The 18,494-nt window shown below is 35.1% G+C and overlaps 1 protein-coding gene across 1 annotated transcript; it reads right to left on the minus strand.

The window, feature by feature from the left end:
- Positions 1 to 310: 310 nt before the first annotated feature.
- Positions 311 to 18,494, minus strand: LOC120107803 (1,4-alpha-glucan-branching enzyme 1, chloroplastic/amyloplastic). The gene is made up of 16 exons (XM_039121252.1): positions 18,482 to 18,494; positions 14,976 to 15,092; positions 14,702 to 14,785; positions 12,849 to 12,970; positions 11,727 to 11,846; positions 10,372 to 10,501; positions 10,157 to 10,267; positions 9,591 to 9,719; positions 7,220 to 7,323; positions 6,206 to 6,350; positions 4,686 to 4,833; positions 4,495 to 4,595; positions 3,490 to 3,567; positions 1,439 to 1,594; positions 870 to 944; positions 311 to 777 (listed from the first exon to the last, which is right to left on the minus strand). Exons 2-16 carry the CDS (start codon positions 15,084 to 15,086, stop codon positions 691 to 693), a joined length of 1,701 nt encoding a protein of 566 aa, XP_038977180.1. The 5' UTR covers positions 15,087 to 15,092; positions 18,482 to 18,494; the 3' UTR covers positions 311 to 690.

Below are 18,494 nucleotides of genomic sequence, written 5' to 3' on the forward strand. Positions count from 1 at the left end.
CCGTCCGTTCAGGTTCTCAAACCTTGCAGTTTAACCACTTCAACTTTCACTGGATTTGAAGGTGTTTGAACTTTTCAGAGGAGGTTTAAGGCGTTCGTTTTTCTGTTCAATATATATAATAACTTGGCATGCATCAAATCACACGTGGCTTAGATTTTCTGCACAATCATCCAAATTACTAGTATGCCACCAATTTTCAGAAAATTACTAGTATGCCACCAAGTTTTTCGAAAAATTACTGGCTGCCATAATTTCAGTATTTAATCTACCATGCATCATCTGTTTACCATCATGGTTTTCCTGCCCCTCATAATTTGAACGGATAATTTATTCATAAATAATATAAAAAAGTAGACAGATGCGCATGAAAGGTTCCATGGATTTGGACCAAAAACGTGGGTAAGAGAACGTACATAATGCCACGGCATTTGCAGACAGTAATCGGAAAAGGATAGAAGCCATCTGTTGAATGAGCTGGCAGGTCACCCGTGATACTTCGTTCCAAGAAAAGATTAATGATCGAATCATTCTTGCTTGCGGAACCTTGACGGCTTGACCATAAATTTTTTCAGCAGCATCAGCTGCAATGCATACTCTTACCGCCTTCATGATGCTTTGAGATGGCACACACAAACCATATGATTCTCATGCAGCTTTTCTTACAGTACTAAATGACTTCACAATGTGAAATCAGTCCTCAGATTGAGCATACACGACAGCTGTTCTACTTGGGGCATACACCAAGAAGGAACGGGGCCTATTATCATATGGACCTTCCTGCAAAGAGCACCAGAGAAAATGGTGAAACATAATCTCAAGGCAACAACAACCGATGACATTAAAAGAAAGAACCTAGAGCAAATTCTTACAATGCTGAAGAACTCTGCAGTGCGATCAATTCGATTGAATCCACCAAAAGGTATACCATCAGAATCTAAAACCACCTGAAACCAAAAAGAGAATTTAATGTTCTCTCTCCTCTCTCACACGTGCGCGGACAGGCGCACATACTACATAAATATCATCTTCTGTTGGGTGGGGGTTGGCGGGGAACCTATCTATTTCAGTGCAGGTCTTTGTTACACGAATATATTTGGCATTAGGCTCGGTTGACTGGCAAGCTCTTCCTAAGAGCTTGCCCTTGGAGGAAGTCTAGGGTTTAAATCCTAGGTATTGCACAAAAAAAAAAGAAGAACATATGTGGCATTACTGTAGAGTGTATTCAACCCCACTATCCCAGGTTTCACTAGGTATAAAAGCTTCAAGGATACATTAGCATATATTCTTTATACTCTCAATAATAAGCTGCAATTTGTTCATGTACTAAAAAATGATAGTACCTAGATTGCCTGAAGGTAAAGAGAGAATCATTACACTGTGACTAGCTAGAGAATATTTCAGATTAAAAGCAGCTATCTCATAGAGAAGAGATACAGACCTTGTATTTTCCAGGCTTTAAGCAACCAACTTGGTAGTCAACATAGCTATTAGTCCAATGGAAATTGAAAACAAATACTAAATCTCCTCTCTCAAAAACAATCATCCTATCCCCTTCATCTTTTCGCGATATATATTGATGCTCTGATGCCATGAACTGCAAGAAAATAGAAACTTAACATTCATATTTACCAAAAGCATCATGTCAATAAAATTTTCTTGCATTTATTACCAGAATAGAACCAAGCAGTGAGTAAAAGTGAATTTTATATTTCAGTGATGAGTGGTTGAGGCCAAATGTTCTGATGATGAACATCAATGACTAAATGTCAACGAAAATGCACTACCAAATAGGATATCCTAGAAACTAAGAACAAGGACTACAAAACCGAGCGGAACCACTCGGTGGGCATATATTGTTGAACTGGGCTGGTACGCTGGTTTGGTATGGATACTGGTATTGGTGTGTCATGGTTCGAACCAAGGGGAATTGCTCGATTACGCTTAGTATTGACTTGTATCACCTGGTTCAGGCTGTACCATGATAAGTAGCAAGAGAAAAGAGGCTGAAAGTTGTCTTAATGTGAGGTGTGTATCACACGGAACCAACAACTTACCAGTATCATGGTATGCTGAACCAGCCTGTATCGGCTAGTTTAGCACGTACTGTACCGGTCCGTTTTAGCCGTGGAAAACGGTACATAGCCCGTGCCAACAGAACCCAGCCCGAGCCAAAGAAAAAGAGGAGAGAGCGAGCAAGGGAGGGAGGGAGAAGAGGCCTCCGCTGCCATCGAAAGGCCAACGGAGGCTGCAGAAAAGAATTTGGAGTTTTTAAGTGAAATCAGCAAGCGAGTCACCAACCTCACTTAAAAAATCCCTTTTTTTTTTCTGGCGGCAAAGGCCTTTCCTCCCTTCCTCCCCTGCTCGCTCTCTCTTTCACCTCCTCTTCTCTGGCTCCGGCTCTCGGTACAAACCCGGTACCGAAACGGTACCGAGAACGATGAACCGGTCCGGTAGGCCACTGGTACGCCTATCGGTACCGGTTTGAAATACCTTGACTGGTATGGTACCCGATTCCGAGATTGCGGACATTCCATAAAAAAGACCAAATTAAGGGCAATTTGAATATTTAATTGATGAAACATTGTTCAAAATGTTGCTTTTAAACAGATTGTAACCAAAGGGTGATTTGCACATCTGTAATGTTTAAAAACGAATTCTCCTTGTTTTTCCAATGATATGTTTACAAAAATAGAGGTCTACTTGCTCTGCATGTCTGTTGATCACTCATGCTTAAATTTCTCTTTGAACCAAATTGCATATCAAGAAATTTTTACTTCCGCTTGTGTTTAGAACCACAATGAGGTTATCAAGTGTTTGGTAAGTATGGTTTCGGTTCTTACATTTGAAGTATCCATTGTCCTTGTCTTTGAAGTTTCCTCATTATTGTACCTTAAGGTTGTGGTCTCAGTCCCGTTGTTTTCAAAATTCACTAATTTTGTACGAGAATATCTAATGTTACCATTAACTAATTTTAATTTAAGGCATCTAGTGAAATCAACCAGCATATGTTCAAATATCAAACACTTAATTTTGGCTTCAGTTGTTTGTTAGTTTTAATGGATCTAACTCTAATTTCAGCTGTTTCAGTAGAAAGAAAGGACTAAGTCAGCAAAGTACATTAGACATTATTATAAAGTATATAAACTGTTTTAAACCTTTTGATGTTTGCTGGTTTTGCAATGAAAGAACAAGGAATTAGTTCTTAAAAAATAACATTGAAAAAAGCCACACTAAGTGGAAATCCAAATTCAATTCTAGTTTTGGATGGGATTTTTGTCTAATGGAAATGTCCCAGATTTGATTTCAGAGTTCCAAGCAAAACTTCCAACGATAAATCTCATGACAACCAACACTAAAGAATGGAGAAGGGGAAAACACACCCATTTTGTAATATCTAACAGTAAGCCCATGATCTCAGAGAATCATTGAAAAGTCCTTTTACATTAAAAGTATAAACATGTTACGCAATGAATGCTAAGTAATACTCACACCATATTTCTCTTCAAGATGCTGCATTGCTTGATCAAATTCCTGCATTCCATGATACCTGAGATAATCTGCATCTCCCTGATATTAAAAAGCAATATTCATAAGGCAACTATTTGGTATGTATCTCACCAAAGAAAGGTGAAAATCATCAGTCAGCTTCAAGAAAATGCAAACATATAATTTCATGAACATGCAGACTGATGGCTTCAGAGCCAATTCTTTAACAATCTTTGCAATGCATATCATAAGCATAAACAGAATAAACAGAATGCAGATCAAATGATTCTGGTTAAACATCTTCTTTCAAGTTAGAGTTAACAAAATTTTTTAAGCCTAGTAGCTACTTGTCTGTTTGGAATTATGTTTCAAGAGATATTTGTCTGTTATAATTGGTTCCTCTAAATTTATATGCAATATTATTGTGTTTGCATGTTTTTTGTTTCACATCATCTAAATTTATACTTATAGACACTGAACCAGGGAAATTAATATGCAATGATGTACAGAGAAATCTGCTTATAATGTATGCAATTATCAAAAAGTGAAAACTTCAAAAAGGCATCTTTGGCATGGTCCATGGGTTGAAGAAGTGTATGCGTATAAAAGGTCTAATCTGACATCAAAGGGCATGTGATATAGTCCTTAAATGGGACTCATTATTCCTATCTGTGATAGCTTAATGTAATAAGCAATTGTTTTATGGCTAGCTTTGAAATACAATGTGAATCAGAGCTGAACTTGCTCATACATGTATCAAAATGTCTCAACCCAATTCCTTGCAATGAACTGTTTGTCAACAAAATGATCGTAACTGATTTGGCCAAGAGAAATAAACACTTTTACTTTTTCGTAATGCTTTTAATTTCAATATTTGCTACTTCACTGTTCCTGATGCCATCTGTTATTATCTGATTGGTTGTAACAAAATAATCTACCATAAACCAAACAATATAATAAACAAGATAATCTTTTTTTCATAAGAGCAAGATCATCCTTCAAACTTACTAGATCAAACATGCGGCGGCATTTGTCAAAGCTATAATTGTTCCCTGGTATGACCATTCCATTCGAAAGATGCTGGTCGCCTCTAGGAAAATCTATCCATTCTGTGACATGGGAAAGTATGAAGAGAAAATCACATCAGAAGCCTTCAAATATAGAGTTCTAGTCATGTAAATAAAGTGACATATCCTTACCTGGATGCCCAAATTCATTTCCCATAAAATTAAGATATCCTTCTCCACCTAAGCCCATTGTGATTAGTCTAATCATCTTGTGTAGAGCTATTCCACGATCTATCCGAGGAGTTGATTGTCTATCAAGAGCCATAAAGTCATACATATCCTGCACAATTAAAGCAGGACAATCAGTATATGAAACATACTTCATCAATCAAAAAAAAATAAAATCAGACATGTATCCACTAACGCAATATGAAAAGAACCGATGCACCATTTTGCTTTGACACTAATTAGAAACTGTACATACCATATTAAAATTCTCCAAGATAAATTTCTAATTTGACAGTAATTAACAAGTGTCACATCAGGGTTATGAACTTATTTAGTAAGTAACGTACTTTTATGTTACTTGGATTCCTTTACTTGGTTGAGGTATTAGTCCACTTCAAAATTCTTCAATGAGTTTTGGTTTTACAAGAAAGTATTCACAAAACTCGAAAAAAAACCATAACTCAAGAATTTTATAATGTTTTGTTCTTCTGCAACCTCTAGCATTGTTTATTTTAAAAACATATTGAGGATTTTTTTTAATTCAAAAGCACTAGTGATAAGTTGACTGATAGACAACAAAAACTTAGGATCCACATGTTTTTTAAATTTTTGTAAGTTTAGAGAATCAACTAACTCTACATGCTTGTTCTATGGGTTAGCTATGACATTCATGGATTTTTCCCCTGTTCATATGTTATGTCACTTAATTATTATTAACTGAAAAAGAAACCAACACTTTATTTACTTGATGACTCCTAGATGATCAGAAAAGACAATTCACATGCTTTACTAGCATAATTCTACCATTTGGAGTTTAAAAATTAAGAGACCATGTAAAATTATCTGACACGAACAGCTGATGGTGATCCAAGCAACACATTGAAAACTTACCTTTTCCTATAATATGAATTCTGGAACATGTTAAAAAGGCGATGAGACTAGAACATGTGAATTCTGGATGCCAAATATGTGCAATTCCACACAAAAAAAAAGGCGAACTTGGATTCTCTCTCTCTCTCTCTCTGTGTGTGTGTGTGGGTGTGTGAAGTGTCAAATACTTGGGGAAACACCTCCCAAGATTTAAACACAATCTCCCTCTGGAGGAGGCATGCAAGTGCTGGTCTATAGCCAATTTGCAAATGGCAATCTTTCACTAACCATCTTTCGGTTAAGCTGCAGTAATTCAGTCAGTAAATAAGAATGTTCTTCATCACCAACAATCTCTACAGACGAGAAGATCATAGATAAACTTGTAATAACAGGAACAGAGCATTCAGAAGTGTGCACTCAAAACTAACTGGAGTCGCTTATTCTCAGATGCAAGCAACTTCAGTTGCATCGCATCTTCAGTAACTAGCAAATATGGATGCCAGAAATCAATGACAAAAATGGACATCATTCTTAATATTGTTATTATAAAAGGATTGATAAACTCCATGACTCAACTGATGCAAAGATACTGCTAAAGTGAGTATTAGGAAAACCTTGTCCATTAGCCAGAATGCAATAGTCTTGTCACCAACAAGAGCTTGATCATGGCTTTCGGCATAAACAACACATTTCTCTAACCATCTCCTATTTGTGAGAGTGTGAACAATATCTACCATTTTCCAATCCTCATCCTTTAACCTGTATCAAATATCGAGAAAAAGAAAATTTAGTTTTTTTAGCCATCAATGTGACGATAGAACTCATGGAACTCTTAGCCTTACAAGTCAATTGATTTTGTGCACAGCTAGTCACCTCATATATCGCAGAATCATTAACACGATTCTCATATAATGAAGTTGCTTGATTATTGGTCAGACATATCGAGCGATTTTGAATAATAATAGAAAACCATAACGTAAATGCTGAACGAATGTAGATGATATATCATTGGTGGATAAAATTTATTTTTTGTCAGGATGGTGCTTTATAGCAAGACATAAAAATAAGTAACCATTAGCGTTGAGCGAGTATATCATTGGCAGCTAAAATTTATTTTTGTCAGCTATTTCTGTTACACATTTAGCATGCAGGAGGATTTTGAAACCTAGAATAATCCGAAATTGCGATATGCACAATTACTGATAAGTAAAACACCAATCATTAATTGTTGTTATGTAACATCCCTTATGCCTTCTTTCCAGTAGGCTAAGTTCTTAATTACATGTCATTATTCTTTTCTTAATTATGAACCAATCTTCTCATCCGTCGACAATGTAGAACAAACAGGGACAGGTGAGTGGAGACTTATCATTGAAGCAAAATGTGTATTAGACAATATCTACCATCAAGTCATCTATACCATGTAACATAATAAATGCAACACAAGCAAGGTGCACACAATTCCAATAAACTTCCACAGCTCGTCATACTCTTGGCAATTTCTCAATGATTAAGATGTATACACCTATGGATTTTCTGTTATCAAGTGCGTGTAAATTTAACTTGAAATGGCTGCAATGATCTGAAAAACAATAACAATAAAATAAAAATTTCCAGATAGCACTTACTCGAGAAGTTCAATCCATTTATCAGCAATAGCCATATGAAGGCGATAATCAAATCCTACACCACCATCATGAAGAGGGATGCAGAATGTTGGCATTCCACTGACCTGTACAAATATCAAGACATATAATGTCAATATAAGTTTATGCAATGACAAGGGAAGGATCAAGTATGGACCATAAAAAAATAAACTATAATCAGCAATACTTGAATCACAAAGAGTCTAAGTACCATGCAGATATGCATTACATGAACAGCACAGATCAAAATAAATGTTATATTACACATTGATTAGTGCAAAATAATTGCCACTATCACTTGTACAAACCTCTTTAGAACTCGGACCATGCATACCAACCACAAAGACTCATTTTTTTTAGATACGTAAAACTGGGTAACAACCAAAAGCAACTAACAGCTTGCATTGAAGATATTGTTCATTGCACAATAAATGTTGTACCTTGTCCCAGCATTGTAGTAAAATTTCAAATAGTTCAAAGTAATGATAGGCGTAATATTAAGTTTGTGTGAAGTGAACAACAGCAGTATATGTATAAAAATAAGTGCACATTCTTATTCTTCTTCTATTTAACGAGTTGGTATATCATATTATGCATGGTCCCATTATTCTGGAATGCATGGTTTAGTCTTGCTCATGTATAGCATCATATGATAAGGGCTGACACTGAGCCTGGGCCATTAGGAAGTTGGATCAGGTACAAGCCCTTTGGTCTTAATACTTCAGGTGTTCTAAGGCCTGAATATGTTATCTTTCAATCTGTGTATTCTTGGCCCAACGCAAGCCCACCCTGAAGCCTGAAACGATAAAAGTAAATAATATATAGTAACATTATCTCACATCCCAGCCCAAATCCAACTTGACCTATGATTTGGTGCACCAACAAGCCAAACAGATCACAGTCATATTTTTTTTCTTCCTGTGCACCATTTTTTATCACCATCCTTTAAACTAAGATTATTGTTAAACTATGATATATCACATCCTAAAATGACTTTTATTCTTTAAATTAGAATAATATCATTGATTCGAGGTTTTTTCGCCTTAAGCATACTTAATAAACAAAGAAAAACTTCCAAGAATTCAGTCTTCCAGCAAATTATTGTAGAAAACTAATACCATATTTAATTCTATAACAACATGCAAAACAAAAAAAATACTGCATTTCACTGCTCCTTATTGTAGACAAATGTAATGAAAGTTGAAACACATGAGCCACCTATAAGTAGAATACGGAATATTGCTACAACTATTACTTAGCGCATTTTAAGTTCTGTAAGCAATTCCTTCAAGAAAGATTTTAAATATTAGATCATTAAAACAACAACATCCAACCTATTAAAAAATGAGTTAATTGTACTCCCATGAAATGAAGAAGCATTGGATTTAACAATGAAAATCCAATCTGAATATTAGTAGCATTAAAGTTGCCGCTTGGCTGGCATCCTTCAAAAAAAATTTTAAATATTAGATCATTAAAACAACAACATCCAACCTATTAAAAAATGAGTTAATTGTACTCCCGTGCAATGAAGAAGCATTGGATTTAACAATGAAAATCCAATCTGATTATTAGTGCATTAAAGTTGCCACTCGGCTGGCATTGTACACCTGAGATCTGAGAATATATGGTAATTAGAAAATGGAAGGGCTATACCATTAGGAATAAATCCCCATCCTGTAGCCACAATGCTTTATTCAGGTCAAGCACATGTCTAACTCTCTGAGTATAATGAAAGTACAAGATGCTATCAGTGATAAACTAGGAAAAACAATAGATGCCTAGAAATTTCTACCTAGGATGCCATGCAGTAATTGATCTCTTACTGCCACTTCCAAAGACCTCCACCTTTATAATTCAAGTTTCTTATGTTGCTACAAGCCCATAAGTATTATTTTTATCAAAATTAACCTAAATTCAGTATTAAAAATGGATCTTCTATTTCATCATTAAATATGCAACAAAGTAAAATATGCAATAAACAAGCAGACTTCCTATAAGCTCAATTAAATGTGATATTACTTTATCCAGGTGTTCTGACACATAAACAATATACAAGCAGAAACACATAAACAATATACAAGCAGAAACACATAAACAATATTACCATGCATGCATTACTAAACTTATGCACATAATACCTTATACCTCCAGCAATTTAAAGTTAATGTGCTTATTGTGTTGGCATAATTATAAAGTTAGATAGGAACTAAGATACTGATTGCAATAATGCAAGATTTAAGACTTAACAACCACCACATGGACAAAATTCATATCAAACCCAATAAAATATATAATGCACAGGAAGGGTATTGAAACAGAAAAGAAAGAAAGAAAAATAATCCCTGCTTACATCTTCACCAATGGTGACAGCCTCAGGATAAAGCCCATGAATCATATCATTTACCAGCATCAGATAGACCACTGCATCCATGTCAGTTGCATATCCAAAGTACTCATTGTAATTCCCAGTAAACGCTACCTGGAAGAAAATAACTTAAACACTCACAAGGGCAAAAACAAAAAAAAACAAAAACCAATACTGTCATCTATATTTAATACTCATTCAGGTAGTGACAATAACTAAATCTGTCTCACTTTAGTTTTAAATTCATTATCAAGAAAGAAGATGCTTTCGACCTAGAAGATTAGATTGAAGAAAAACTATTTGGTGTTAAAAATACAAGTGCCAATAAATAGAATATAAACAAGTATAAATATACATGCACAATTATAAAAAGAATATAAATTAAAGAAGATGCTTTTGATCTAGGAGATTAAATTAAAGAAAAACTCTTTTGTGTTAAAAATACAATAAATAGAAAACTGTACATACAGAGAGAGAGGGAGGGAGGGAGGGAGGGAGGGAGGGAGGGAGAGGAACTTAAGGAGTCAACAATGCAACTGAAATTTGCTTACTTGTAGCCCATGGTGAGTATACATCATTGAGGTTACACCATCAAATCTGAAACCATCAAACTTGTACTCCTCTAGCCACCATCTTGCATTTGAAAGTAGAAACCTTAGCACCTAAAGGGGCAAAAGAAATTGATAATAATCTATGATTAAAACACCAAACAGAAACATATAAACAAATATAGTATACAACTAAGAATTGTAACTTTGATCCTTACTTCCCAACTTCCATAATTGAAAAGGCGAGAATCCCACATCCAATGATAACCTCGTGAACCAGTATGGAAGTAATGTGTCTCAGTTCCATCAAACTGATTTAACCCATCCAGGACATTGTTCGATGCATGGCTGGATATAGAGCACAGCGAGTAACAAAATCAACTAATATACATATATGCAAATAAAAGAGTCATTTCTTTGAGGACAAAAAAAAAAGAGGTTATGTACAAGATAAATGAAGCAGGAAGATATGAATGAACACAAACACTATCCATGGTATATAAACATACATAAATACATGCATACGCACATACATACATACATACATAGATATACACATGTATTTATGTATGTATGTGTATATTATTCCTCCCTTCAACCCATTCCCTAAAGAGAGTTAAACCTTCTAACCTATGAGTTTGTCATCAAATCTTTGCACTACAAGATCCTTGTCATATTTAAGCAGGTTCCCGAACTACCAAGAAACTGGCTCAAGCACTTGATGTCAAAATGCAATTGCATATAAATATACGGCTTTTCAAATAAAAGAGAAATTTTCAAAGATGTTAAATAATACATTTGAATAGATATGCATTGCAGTAGCATCTAATATTTCATGTATGCTCTCACCTTTACGGCACTTATATATGCTTTATTATGCATATCTTCAATCCTTTAAATTTGTAGAACTCTAGTTTTCCATGCAATTGTCAGTTATTTCATCATAACTTTTAATATTAGTACCTCTTTGTTGCCTAACCATGCCAGTATTGCCTGAAGTTTATCAGTTTTTATGAGAGAAATGAAGGGAAATCCACCTATACTACACCCAAGTCCAAATTTTTGGGATGCACCATTCAAGAATCAAACCCAGAACCTTTGGTTGCTAAGCAATGGGGTGTGACTGCTAGGGCTAGCCCCGATTCATATTGCCTGAAGGTCATCACTTCCTCGGATTTACCTCAGTACTGTCAGAATTTTGCTAAGATAATCACGCAAATAATGTCAAACCTATATAACCTCCATGTATTCAACTCTATGCTATTTTTAGAGATATAACCAATCTATTATGATAAATTTTAAAAAAACAATACATTAAGAATTAGATCACTGTTTTCCGAAAATCCTGACATGAACTTAAAGAGAGGTAAGGAAGAAAAATAAAAGAAAATGTGTGTGCATGTATAAAAAAATGTGACAGATGCATAAATGGAAATAGTAAGATGAATCATTAATAAAATAACCCAAAAAAGTAGATCAATAACATGATAACTTTTATCAAGAAAATGTTGACAACAATCATTATTGTATCACAAGTAAGTATATATCACATCCAAGAAATTTCAAATGTCACCTGTGAACAATATCCATGAGAACAAGCAGACCGAGCTCATGAGCTCTGTCGATCAAAGACTTGAGTTCTTCTGGTGTTCCAAAACGGCTACTAGGCGCGAAAAAATTAGTAACATGATACCTACAGCATGCAGTATAGATATAAGTTTGAATAAAGAAGGAAAAACAGAACTGCCAGCAAAGATTCATATAGCCACATCAAGACATTAAGCCTTGGATGGCATAAAGAGGTCTACAAGGCAAGGCTCAATAATTCATATCCAAGATACTGAGAGCATTGATAAACACATGGATATTAAAATGTAATATTGAGGACATTTGAACCTTGGTACAAGAACATATTTGGATGTGTATGTTTGAATGCATGTGTAATGTATGCATACGTCTGTATGTGTAGTTTACATGACAACTAGAGTGAAGTTTCAGAGGAGCAAAGAGTTGAATGAAAAGTAATGACGGATCGCATTTTTAAGTTTCTTCTTTTCCTTCATGTCTGTGTCAGTTTCTGTACATGCACAGGCAGGTTAGTTTTCCTGAGGATGGTCTAAAAACTTAAGATCTGTAAATATAACGACGTTTATAGCTATGTTTTTTCCCCTGATGTAAAAGATGGGACAGCATCCAGAAGTATTAGATTAACAAAAGAATTGTCTCTTAGCTGATTAGAAGCAAGTGCGTGGCATCAAACATCAAACACGTCCATTATGTTTCTCCTTTAAACCCAATCAGATAGATGTGCATGAACATAAAAAATGAAACATGCATAGCCTTCCATCACAATGAAACATGCATAGCCTTCCATCACGCACATGAAAGGAGACAGGTGAGGACAGCAAATATGTGTAAACACTAGTTAAATTGCCAATTAGTGCTGTTCCTTTCCAAAGTCCAAGTTTGCAAGATCCCAAAAAGTAAACCTAGCATATATATGAACCAGAAATAGGCAGAGGGCAAGAGATTTTTTGAAAATTTTATCATCAATAAGTCACAGATCAGATGGTTTGAAATGTGGTTGTAAGAGACCAACTCAAAAAAGGAAAATGCTTATTACTACATTTATCACCATCATTTGTGCATATTTAGTTCTTGAAGAAAACTACAATTAAAAGAATCAAGAATATACCCAAAGCTTGCATAATATGAATGCTCCTGAATGGCCATTATCTGAACAACATTGTATCCGAGCCTTTTGATTCGAGGTAGGACATCATCCCTAAAGCTAACGTACGTGTTAATCTTGGGCTCCTGCTTACGAGAACCCATGAATTAGTGAAGGAAAAGGTCTTGCATTTGAGTATCACCATAGACTAAAGCATGAGGAAAACACAACAGTTGTTAAACAAAATAACCCCATCATCCTACAGGCAGAATATAAGCACATGCCCGCTATAACAAAAGAATGTGAGTACCTTTAAACATTTGGAGCAAACATTTCTTTCAGTATTTTTTTAAAAAAGAAAATCAGGAGGAAATTTAACATTCAGAGAACACACCACCTTTACCGTTCAATAAAGATATGTAAAAATAAAGTGAGAAGAATTAGCAACATTGAATCCTGTATGGGATTCTGCAACCCTTACAAGGTGAAAGTATACAATAAACCCAAGGTTTTGGTGTCAAAACCATGCCAGGCAGCACAGGGTATATTGTACTGACCCAAAAGGGAGTGAGAAGAATTAGCAACATTGAATCCTGTATGGGATTCTGCAACCCTTACAAGGTGAAAGTATACAATAAACCAAGGTTTTGAGTGTCAAACCATGCCAAGCAGCACAGGGTATATTGTACTGACCCAAAAGGGTACTGCACAGTACTTGGTTCTTATGCCCCTGTATTGACATATGGTACGGATGCTGTGCTGACTCCAGGAACGTGCCATGTGTTGGGACAGGGGTGTACCATACTATATCAGCAAGAAACCAGTATAGGCGCAAAATCAAGACTTAAAATATTGAATAGACTAGTTTGTGAAATTCAAAAATTGCAACAATCAAAATTTTAAATTCAATAAATGAGATAACTTTCATGTAGGCTCCCATCAACAATTGATATCATGAGACACTTAAGAGGCTTCCTTATCTTCATGATATAGAATAAAGGAGATAGATAAGCACATACTTGATTAGGACATGGGCTTGGGGAGATATAACCACAGTAAAAGAAGCTTAGGAGTTGCCCAACATATTGCATTATTGATGCCAAAAAGATGAGTATAAGCAAATGCAACAAAGATCACAGCAGAAACTGCACCGGAAAAAAAGATCCATGTTGGTTTTAAGGGCTGCAGATTAAAGGAAAAGACTGGAGAAAACACATGGAAAATTTCAAAGTTTTGGCAAGAAGGATTAATCCTTCACATCAGTGAAATGGCATAAAATAATTCCAAAAGTCAACCCCGTATAAATGGGATAAGGCTACCTTGTTATCATTTTGGTTATGAGCTTAACTGCTTTTGCATGGTCATTTAGTCAAAAACGCAAAAATGGCAATTCATATTCAGTTCTCAACTAATTTAACTCCATGAAACCAACTTCTAGCAATTCCATAAATAACTTTCAACTTTAACATTTGTAGCCCTAGTGATGTAGAAAATGAATTATATTAGAAATATTTTAGTTATATGGTTCTTTGATTTTCACTATTGAGTTCTAATATAGAGGTATTTAGCTATCCAAATAGAAAAGAATGTAATTCAGAATGAGGGATTTATCATGAACTATGAATAGACAAGGAACATGCAACTCAAGTAGAAATTTCATGCACAAGATTTTAAGGAATCTTAAAAAACATATATTACTATGTCGTGCCTCCTAACACACCATGAGCTAGCATAAGTTAATGTGTTCTCTTTCAATCAGTAAAAGGAGTCATATTAAGACTTGAACATGCTACTTTATCACTGTTATCACACCAAAGTGAAACCTAAAGAAGAAGATAGAGAATTCATAACTGAGGATACAAAGAAAGCATACATACCGGACTACTCATCCCCACATGTGATTCATAAATGCGCAATGATTTTGGAGATTTTGGTTGAGGATGTTGAAACACATATTTTTCCTGCAGATATATGTAAAGAGCCTTTAATGTAAAGTTAAGATTGATGATTGGATGAGAAAGACCAACATGTTAGAGCTAGGTGAATATATCAACTCCAAGAGATTGACAAATCATAAATTAAGCTAGTAATAATAATTTGTAATGTGATCCAGATGAATAAAATCAGAAAAATGAAAAAAAAAATTCATACCTCCTCAGGGGGATCATAGTATATTCCGCTGTATGATATTTCACCTGGGGCTTGTACAGAGAACTTTATCCATGCAGGAATTGAATCTTTAATGCCAGATGGAGTATCCATGCGTATCTATCATGCCAATATCAGTATAGGGTTACCAAGGATGTTATTGTACTACTTATATGTAGAGTTGATCATGAGCCGTGCTTGGGCACAGAAAATTTGGGGCCGGCCTAAAGCCCAACTAGAAATAAATATAGCCTAGGCTCAAGGCCTGGCCCATGATCAGCTCAACTTCTATGCATCAAGTATGTAGGTGTAGCTTAGTAAATGCTCCATGATATGTTTTACCTATTCGGAGAACTTTAATCCTATCATCATTAAACAATCCACGATATACACATGATGAAAAGCCAATAAAAACAGAAACAGGCTCGATGGAAATTTTAATTATGTGATGCATATTTCTTGAACATTTGAGTGTTGAGATAAGCAGCATTGCTTAAACCTCACACGGATTAGGAACTAGTAAACTATAGTACAAAAACACATAGTATCACTGTGACAATTAAATAACCTAGTTAGCACGTGCACGTGGCTTTCCAAGTCAGCAAAAAAAGCATAGTAGAGAGGTCATGTGGACTCCCCGCTATATTTTCAGAAAAAAAACATGTAGGACTGTCTTTTCTATGTTGATAGTAGGCTGAACACAGATCAGATATCTCTATATCCAGATCTATATCCAGTTTTAGTTAAGGAATACAAACACGAATACAACTATAAATCAGATGGTAAAATTCATATCCATATTTGTTTTAAATAGATACAGATATCCATATCCATCAACTCACAGCTATCACAATATGGATAGGAAATTAAGTTAAAGACATGATAATATTGTCACTTATTTTCCTTTGAGTTCATGAGAGCTATGTAAGACTAAGTAGATCCATATTTGTATCTGCTTATCTTTGAAAAATATGGATACAGTTACAGATATTGATTAAATATTAAAATTGTATACATATTCAGATAAGATTTGGATATGAAAATAGATCCGGACAAATATAGATTTGGATTAAAAAAATGGATCCGAATGAATATTATCCGGTCCACTTTCACCCCTATTTGATTGTGCTCTTTGTGCAATTATTATTGAGGCTTCATTTTGGGAGTCCAGCTTCACGTGCCCAATGTTGGAGCATTCTCTTTATATACAGTAGATTATCAGTAGAAATATTTATGAAGCTGGAACAAAGCTTACATGTTCCTGAGAATAACATTGCTAGTATGGACTCCAAGCTTGGACTGACCGAGTATACGAATTTGTAACCCAAAATTGATATGATAAGGACTGTCCTGGCTACATTTGTGGGTCACTAACGAGTTAAATCCATTCATGATTCAAGAGGTAGAAATTACTAATGAAACAGTGTATTTTTTAAGACTAACAAAGCTCAGAGTGATTCTTACAAGTCAAACATACTTGCAACATTGAAGAATTTCTATACAAATGTGAACAGTAAATCTGCTGATATGAGAACTCTAGAACCCTCACAATACAAGCGAAAGCGTACTTTCCAATTTTTCTGTCATTATCATCTACCAAAAGGTGGTCAACAAACTAGTTTGCCTTTCATTAGCAATTGGCACCACTGAGTTCAACTCTGATAGAATTAAAGTTCATTCATATGTTATTATGCTGGTTAATCTTTTAGTAGATTTTCTTCTCCAACCCTGAACCTATGGAGATGCCGTGCACATTATTAATGGAAAGAGGAGCTAACATGAAGGTACAAGAATATCAGTTTCTTCGGACTGGTAATAGCATATTTTATTAGATACATTGCACTCATAGAATTAGGTCATGTTTGGGGGAGCTTTTGGAAGTAGAGTTGTTGGAAGTAGAGCTTTCTAAAGTAGAGCTTTTATAAAAAAAACTGTTTACTGTTTGGTAACCACATTTCTAAAGTGTTGCCACACTTTAACATGTGTTTGGTAAACAAACTGAGCAAGTACTTTTGTGTGACAAAATGACCATAAAGGACATTACTAGTATTATACAATAGAGCATAATAAAATATAATATATATTAATACATAAATATATAATATAATGTAATGTAATATAATATTATTATAATATAGTGCTATAACATTATATACTATAGGATAATTTAATATAATATTAAATTATTTAACATAACATATCAATGTATTATGATATAATGTAATATAATATTATATTTATAGTATAATACAATAATAAATATATAAAATATTATAATTATTAGTGTAAATAAATTTTTTACCTTTCTTATGACCATTTATCTCTCTAACAAATTTTCTAGCTAGATGATAAAATTAGTAAAATAATTACTAATATTTATTTTTATTTATTTATTTATTTAGATCAAATTACTTGCCACTCACTCATTATTTATTTATTTATTTATTTAGTTATTTATTATTAGTTTATTTCATTGAAATATATTTATTTATTATCTTATTTATTTATTTATTTATTCGTTCATTTATATACATATTTATTTATGCATTTATTTATTTATTTATTTTCTTTCTTTTTCTTTGTTTTCTCCTCTTTTTTTCTTTCCTTTCTTCTTTTTTTTTATTTTCTTTTTCTTTTCTTTTTTCTTCTCTTCTTCTCCTTCCTCTCTCCCCTTCTTCTCCTTTATTCTCCTCCCGCAAGGCCAGCAATGCCGGAAGGGGGCCGGGCCGCGGCGGCCCGGCGAGGGGGCTCGGGAGGCGGCGGACGTGGCTGGCTGCCATGGAAGCTTCGCTGCGGCTCGCCTCCCCAGTCCCGCGGCTGGCGAAGGCCGGCCACCCCATGGCCGAGCCCGGCCGCTCCATGGGCCAGCCACACGCCACGGGTGGCATCACGACCGACCTGCAGAGGGGTTGCCAGCCATGGGTGGCGGCCGGCGTGGTGGCTGCCATCGTGGGCAGCCACAGGCTGCCTCCCAAAACAAAACAAAAAAAAAGAAAAAAAGAAAACAGGGGCAACAGCATTGAGAGGAAGAAGATAGAAAGGGAGGAGGGGATGGGTGAGAGAGGAAGAGACGGCATGATGGACCGGGTTTTGGGAGGAAAAAGAAACTTTTAAATGGGGTATTTTGGTCAAAAAAAACAGCTTTTCGACAAAGCTCAAACAGCTTTTCGGATAGCTTCAAAATGAAGCTTCTCCCAACAAGTTGTTTTTAGCTTTCTGAAAAGCTAAAACAGCTTCCAAATTTTTACCAAACACCCTTTTCATCCAAAGGTGCTTTTGGAGGGCCAGAAAGTGCTTTTTAGCCCTCCAAAAGCTCTCCCAAACGGAGCCTTAGTGAACAGTAAATGCAACAACAACACATGACATGATTTTAGATATTCTAAAATAACAGGAAAAAAGCACTGCTATATCTTATGCAGTAATTACAGCAAACAAGTAAAATAAGGATTTAGAACATCAAAGAGAACATTCAAACCAATAGTTCACCGAATGTCCAAGAAGAAACATACCTTGACATTTGAG

This window comes from Phoenix dactylifera, unplaced genomic scaffold (genome assembly GCF_009389715.1).
Source record: "Phoenix dactylifera cultivar Barhee BC4 unplaced genomic scaffold, palm_55x_up_171113_PBpolish2nd_filt_p 001028F, whole genome shotgun sequence".
Lineage (NCBI taxonomy): Eukaryota > Viridiplantae > Streptophyta > Magnoliopsida > Arecales > Arecaceae > Phoenix > Phoenix dactylifera.